This window comes from Nematolebias whitei, chromosome 10 (genome assembly GCF_014905685.2).
Source record: "Nematolebias whitei isolate Nwh7 chromosome 10, NemWhi1, whole genome shotgun sequence".
In the NCBI taxonomy this organism is placed as follows: Eukaryota; Metazoa; Chordata; class Actinopteri; order Cyprinodontiformes; family Rivulidae; genus Nematolebias; species Nematolebias whitei.
Window position 1 is genome coordinate 9,158,392 of NC_056507.1, and position 7,210 is coordinate 9,165,601.

The 7,210-nt window shown below is 45.7% G+C and overlaps 1 protein-coding gene across 1 annotated transcript; it reads right to left on the reverse strand.

Annotated features, from left to right (window-relative positions):
- Positions 1–151: 151 nt before the first annotated feature.
- Positions 152–5,895, reverse strand: dnaaf4 (dynein axonemal assembly factor 4). Its single transcript, XM_037683112.1, has 9 exons — positions 5,758–5,895; positions 3,201–3,348; positions 2,969–3,102; positions 2,473–2,632; positions 2,267–2,394; positions 1,091–1,200; positions 866–1,019; positions 407–512; positions 152–276 (listed from the first exon to the last, which is right to left on the reverse strand). Exons 1-9 carry the CDS (start codon positions 5,878–5,880, stop codon positions 152–154), a joined length of 1,188 nt encoding a protein of 395 aa, XP_037539040.1. The 5' UTR covers positions 5,881–5,895.
- Positions 5,896–7,210: the final 1,315 nt, after the last annotated feature.

The window sequence follows — 7,210 nt, forward strand, 5'->3', positions numbered from 1 at the left end:
GTCTCATGTCCATCTTGTCTGTCTGTCTGCAGAACCCTGGATGATGTAGCTGATTCTCTGTGTCACATTATGTCTCATGTCCATCATGTCTCTGTCTCTCTGGCTGCAGAACCCTGGATGATGTCTCTGATTGTCTGTGTCTCATCATGTCTCATGTCCATCTTTCTGTCTGTCCAGCTGCAGAACCCTGGATGATGTCTCTGATTCTCTGGGCGTCCTCCTGCAGCGCCTCGTTATGAGGGTCAATCTTCAGAGCAGCTTCGTAGTCTTGTAGCCCTGAAAGACAGCCACAGGTAGATCAGTGGACTCACCTGTCCACCTGTCCTCCTGCTCAGTCTCCATGATGGCAAACACAGAGCTGCTCTTATGTTCTTTCTACCAGAAGAACGTTGTAAAAACACCAAACCTTCGGCGTAGAGCTGCAGCTGGCAGAAGGCAGATCCTCGCCGGACACTGGCTCGAAGTCTGGCTGCAGCGTTGGCACCGACGACCGGAGACAACAGGTCCAACGCCTGGAGACACACACCAGGACTGATTTCAGAGCAGTTCTACAGAAACCAAAGGTCTGATGTGACACTAAACTCTGTGAGTAAACTGAGAGCTGAGAGGTTCAATATAACCTGAATAAATGGATCATTCTCATAGAAAAGTTCAAATCGCTTCATTAAACCTCAACAACCTCAAGTTTCTTCAAAGGTTTTTAATCACTAAACTAAAAATCATCTATCAAACCTTAAACTCCTATAAACTATGACCTGGTTTGAGTTTGGACTGGTTTTAAGTGTCTTCAGTGAATAAACATGTCCTGTCCAAACTCAGAGGTGTGGACGTGTCCTGGGACACCAGAGGAGGGGGTTCCTCAGACCTGAGAGCAGTCCTCGATGGCCTTGTGGAGGTTCCTGAGCTTCAGGTGGACGGCGGCCCTGTTGGAGTACAGAGCGGGGAGCTTGTTGTTGAGCCTCAGGGCCAGGCTGTAGGCGTTCAGAGCTCCCAGATGGTCCCCGCTCCGGAAACACTTACTGCAGGAAGACAGTGGATCAGAGGACGTCCCGCAGAGTCAGAGCCGACAGTCTGAGCCGGGGTCACTCACTCGCCTCGCTCCTTCAGCCAGTCAGGGTTCTTCTCCTCCTCCGTCAGGTCCTTCAGCTCCGTCAGGTCGGAGCCGACCCCTCGTCGGGCTTCGGCTTGTTTCCTCAACCACTGATGGACACAAAATAACTCGACATGTCTCAGTTGATCGTCTCCGGACGAGGAACTAAAACTAACTTTTCAAACAAACGGATAAATCTTCTGAACATGAACCGTTGACGGTGTTTATCTTCTGATTACCTGTATCAAACAGCTGCTATAGGATTTTTATTTTACTTTGGTTTTAACTCACACCCAATAAAGCTTGAGTCAGATTCAACCCTGTGTGTCTGTTAGCAAAATATATTGTGAGCCACTGGACAGATTTAATGAAACTTTCAGAAAAGTAATTATTGGACAAACAGTACATCTACAACTTATCCTTTGGAACCAACCTGATTCAAGATGGCCGCCACAGCTAACTGACCTTAGAGTCATAGAAACGGCTACAACTCAACCAGTGTCACAGACACTAAACTAAAGTTTGTTGTGGTAGTAGCTGAGAGTCATTCATAACCCAAAATCTGAGCACTAACAGATCGCACACAATCTGAGTTTAACTCTGACAGGACAGGTCGTGGGCGATATGCATTCCATCCAGAAATGCTGGTGTCTTCCTGTTTCAGTAGCTAATGTAGCTTTAAGCTTGCTGTTCTCTGGTTTCAGCTTTTAGATGATGTTTTGCTGGTTTGAGTTTTTATCTAATGCTTTGCTGGTTTAAAATTTTAGCTCACGTTTAGCTGGTTTTAGCTTTTAGCTGATGTTTTATTGGTTTCTGCTTTAGCTGATGTTTTGCTGGTTTAAGATTTTAGCTCACGTTTAGTTAGTTTTAGCATTTAGTTGATGTTTTATTGGTTTCCGGTTTAGCTGATGTTTTGCTGGTTTACATTTTTAGCTCATATTTAGCTGGTTTTAGCTTTTAGCTGATGTTTTGTTGGTTTCCGCTTTAGCTGATGTTTTGCTGGTTTCAGCTTGTAGCTGATGTTTTACTGGTTTCAGCTTTTAGCCAATGTTTTGTTGGTTCCAGCTTTTAGCTGATTTTGTGTTGGTGTCAGATGTTTAGCTGATTTTAGCTGTTTGTTCTCTCTGTAGCAGCATCTTTGAGCAGTAAATATCCAGAAGATACTCTTGGACTCACCTCCTCCTCCTCCGGGACTCGGGACTCTCTGAGCGCCGTTGGGAAGTCTCGGGGGGTGAAGGTGACCCCAATGGTTCTGCCGGGCCTCAGAGGAGGAACCTCGACCCAGTTTTTCTTCTTCTCTGCGTCTCTGTCAACTTCACGCAGGAACGTGCTGATTAAAACTGACTGCAGGAGGAACGTTTGACCATCAGGAGCTCACTCACCCAGCTGGTTCCTCCCAGGACTGGTGGGTTCAGGTTCTGGTCCCGTTGTTCTGGTTCTGGCTTGGTTCAGATGGTTCTGCCAGGCTGCCAGCTCCACTGTCGTTCTCTCCCGCTCTGCGTCCTTCATCTTCTGGATTTGGTCCCTTTCCTCATTTTCAAGCTGATTAAGAACATTTTTAGTGGTTCTGAAGAGGAGGAGGAGCAGGAGGAGCAGCAGGAGGAGGAACAGTAGAAGGAGCATGAGGAGGTGGACAAAGAGCAACAGGAGGAGGGGCATGAAGAGCAGGAGAAGCAGCAGGAGGAGGAACAGCAGAAGGAGGAGGAGGAGGACAAAGAGCAACAGGAAGAGGGGCATGGCATGAGGAGCAGGAGCAGCAGGAGGAGCAGGAGCTGGAGAAGCAGCAGGAGGAGCAGGAGAAGAAGCAGGAGCAGCAGGAACAGGAGGAGCAGCAGGAGCTGGAGAAGCAGCAGGGTGAGCAGGAGAAGGAGCAGGTACCTTCATCGTGGCCTCCACAGCGAACCTCCTCTCTGCTTGGAGGTTCTCTGCTCTCCGCTTGTTCTCTGCAGAAACTTTCAGCTGCTGCTCCTTCAGAGCTCTTTCTCTGATCGTCCTCCTCGTTTCTTTATCGTCTGAAACACGAAAACTTCTTCAGTGTTCTAAAACTCCACAGAGCCCACATCAGAACCAGAACCGGACCCGGCCAGACTCGGTACCTGGAGGTTCTGACCTGTGTTTCTCATCAGGCGCTCCCAGACCTGCTGGCTTCTCTTCGGTAAGGTGAAGACGGCGACTCCGTCTGAGATCTTTGCTGAGCTTCGCTCGTCGACGACCGGCCGGAACCAGAAGGCCTCGAAGAGGAACGGAGGGAAGTGGACCTGCACGCAGAACAGCGGGCCTCAAAGACCAGAACCAACCATAGCAAGGTGGGCCGAGATGGTGCAGGGGCAGGGTAGCCGACTTGGGACCTTCTGGGTTCGATTCCCTATCATTGCACATCTTGTGGTGTCTCTGAGCAGGACACCTAATCCCGAATTGCTCCCCGGGCAGCTTACATAGCTGCCCACTGCTCCACCTGGGTGTCTCCCAATGCAGAGAACTAATTTCATCTTTGTATGGGAACATACGATGATGACAACACGTAGCACTTTAAGAACCAGCAGAACAACGGGCCTCAAAGAACAGAATTCAAATTCAATTCAATTCAAAATTCAATTCAAAAAAACTTTATTAATCCCAGAGGGAAATTAAATGTTGTTGTAACTCATCATCCTGGTTTCATTAAAGAGTTGTTCTAGATGCTGATGCTGTGGGCAGGACGGTTCTCGTCCGTCTTACAGCGGATCTGAAGAAGCCTTTGACTGAAGATGCTCTGTTGTTATGTGACAGTCGATGAAGAGGATGCTGCGGGTTGTCGATAATGTTCTTCACTTTATGAAGAATCCTTCTTTGAACAATCATCTCCAAAGGTTCTAGAGAACTGAGCCAGCCTTATGAGCTTGTTGATCTTTTTGAAGTCACTTGCTCTGGTGCTGCTCCCCCAGCAGATGATGACAGAAGAGACAGCGCTCTCTACAACAGACTTATAGAAGATATGCAGCATCTTGCTGCAAACGCTGAAGGACTTCAGCTTCCTCAAGAAGTACAGTCTGCTCTGTCTCTTCTTGTAGACGCTTCACTGTTGCATCTCCAGTCCAGTCTGTTGTCCAGGTGAACTCCAAGGTATTTATACTTCTCCCCCCCCTCCACTTCTCCCATGATGGAAATAGTGTTGGACCTGTTCCTGTTTCTCCTGAAATCTACAATCATCTCCTTTTGTTTTGTTCAAATTCAAGATGAGATGATTGTTTCCACACCATGCCACAAAGAGGTCCACCAGTTCCCTGTCAGCTTCTTGTCCATCTCTGATACACCCGACCACTGCAGAGTCATCAGAATATTTCTGCAGATGACAGGAGTCTGTTTTATACTGGAAATCTGAGGTGTACGAAAAGGAATGGCGAGAGTACAGTCCCCTGTGGTGCTCCTGAGCTACTGACCACCTGGTTAGACACACAACCCTTCAGTCTCACAAACTGTTTGTCAGGTAGTCTTTGATCCAGGCGATTGTTGAGGCCTCCACCTGAGTCTTCTGGAGCTTCTGATAAAGCAGATCAGGCTGGATTGTGTTAAATGCACCGGAGGAATCAAAGAACATGACTCTCACAGTGCTCTCTGCCTTTAGATGAGTTTTTCCAGTGAGTTTGCTGAAACAGGTGTATGGTGGCATCTTCAACTCCCAGTCCATGCAAATAAGCAAAAACTGCAGTGGGTCCTGCTTTGTTTACTCAGGTGGGCCAACAGAAGTCTCTCTAGGACCTACGTGATGTCAGGGCAACAGATCATTGAGGACTGATGGGTGAGTTTTCTTTGGTGCTGAAACATCAAAGCCTGACACGGCTCGAAGGAGTGCGTCGCCTGCTGCCTTCATGTCATCCTCGTATATGAACAGGAGACGTCGCCCTCAGAGTGTCTGATGGGGATGACTCTCAGCTACTACCACGCCAAGTTTAAGCTCATCATCAGTAAATTTAGTCATTTTTGTGTTTTCCACTTGTCTTGGTGGCCATCTTGAATTGGATTAAATTTGTAGGCTTTTATTTATTGGTTGCATTCTGTAAGAGGTTCATGAGATATTTTGCTAACAGGGAGGCACAGAGACAGCAGTAAAAACATCAGCTTCTGCCTTTGCTCAGCATTGGATGATAACAGCAGGTTGATTAACCGTCGTATTGATGGGTTAAAATCTGAGACAGATCTAATGAAGGGAACAAACTTTAAGTATTTATTTTCATAAAAACTGTAAAAAAAAAAAATAAAAAAAACATGAACGTTTTGAAGTTAAAAGGGTCAACGTTCCCTCTTCAGGTAAAACAAAAAAATAAAAAAATAAAAATTCACATGAAATGACTCAATAACTTCTGTTTAATTGTCACCCGTCACCATGGAAGGCATTCTGGTGCAATCATTGCCCTGTTAGCAAAATATCTGAATGGATTTTGATAAACCTAGAGTGGATGAAGACCTACAGCCTGATTCAAGATGGCCGCCGGTGCCAGTGTCGCCGTCACAGCTGATCTTGGCCAACACACGAAAAGGACGGCAACAGATCGCGCGACTTCACGTGACGTGCACGAGCACAAGAGCTTGAAAGGCGGCGGGCGATATGCACTCTTTCAAGGAGCGCCAGGCCCTGAGTTATCTGAGAGCAAATCCCCGGATGTTGGAGGTTACAACACCTGTCCTACCTTCAGGTACTCGTCTGTTGACACCACGTCCACACTTCCGGTCTTCGCTCCCTTTAACGGAACACAGACGTGGACCGCCGAGTCCGTCTGGGTCCAGGTGAAGTCCGTGACGTGCAGCGGCATGCTGGACTCACCTGTGCGCGCGCGCGGGCCTGTCGGGATGTTGAAAAACTTTCTGTGGAGAAAAAAACATCAAAGGTCCCGAACAACATCAACTGTTGTTCGCCTTCCAGATGGCGTCCGGTTGCCATGGTGACGAGAGAGTTGTGTTGCATTTGGGTTTTGTCGGAAACTTTAGCATTTCCTGACCAGTGTTGAGCCTGTTCCAAAGAACAGCTTTACACACTTTTATTAGTTTGTCTGTATAATTTTTCCGTGATAATTTTGCATTTGTTTCAGGGAACAATAAAGTTGCTGTAATGTACTGTTTTAATTTTTATCTGTTTAAGGTGATATGTAAATAAACTACTCTAACAGTTTAGTTCAATTTAAGATGCATTTGAGACATTAAAAGTAATATAACCTTGGCTAATACCTTATTTTGTCTCAGTATGTCTAAAAATGACAGCGCTGAAACTGAAAGACTTTAAATAAAGCACAAAGACCTGCAATTTGCAAAGAAAAGTAGAAAAATATTAAAATGCAGAAAAATCTAAAAAGCGAAAGATTAAAAGAGCTTGAAGCTATAGCAGTAGTCGAAAAAGTAAAAATGAACAGAAACATACGGAAGTCTGCTGTCAAGTAGAAACAAGCTGAATAAAGCACAAATAAACTAAAAATAACACATACAGCTGAAGTTATCTGAAGTAGCCAAAAAAGCAGAAATTAGCAGAAAAGTTGCTGAAAAAGCAAAAATAGGCTATATTTAGGGCAGCACGGTGGTGCAACTGGTAGAGCTGCTGCCTCTCAGTGAGCAGGTCCCTGGTTCAAATCCCAGTCCAGGGGACCACCTTTGCTGCTATCCAATGCTCTTTATTAAATTTAAAACGTGCCCTTAATACAGATAAAACTAAATTGATGTACTTTTCCAGATCCAGAGGACCACAAAAGATCCCCTCTGTGTTCTCTTGCAGTGGAAATGAAATAGAGTTGGTTCACGCATATAAACATTTGGGCATTTTGATTGATGATTCCCTCACTTTCAAACCTCACACATGGAAAGTCTTGTGAAAAGGCTCAAATTAAAGCTGGGCTTTAATTTTTGAAATGTTGTCTTTTTCATTTACTGCTAAAAAGCGGCTTGTCTCTGCAACTTTTATGTCTGTGTTGGACTATCGAGATCTTTTGTATATGATTGCTTCCTCACAATGTCTTAAGATGCTTGACTCTGTCTACCTCTCTTCTCTGAGGTTCATTACAAACTGAAAAATGTCAACACACCATTGTGATTTATACTCACGGGTGGGATGGCCTGGTCTGGCTGCCCGAAGGGACTCCCAATGATTAACTTTTA

Coding starts and splice junctions, on each gene's coding strand:
- dnaaf4 (XM_037683112.1), bottom strand. CDS start 5,880: ATGCCGCTGCACGTCACGGACTTCACCTGGACCCAGACGGACTCGGCG. Junction 3,349..5,757: donor CAACAGACGAGTACCTGAAG/GTAGGACAGGTG, acceptor TTCTGCGTGCAG/GTCCACTTCCCTCCGTTCCT. Junction 2,395..2,472: donor TCCTGGGAGGAACCAGCTGG/GTGAGTGAGCTC, acceptor AAGTTGACAGAG/ACGCAGAGAAGAAGAAAAAC.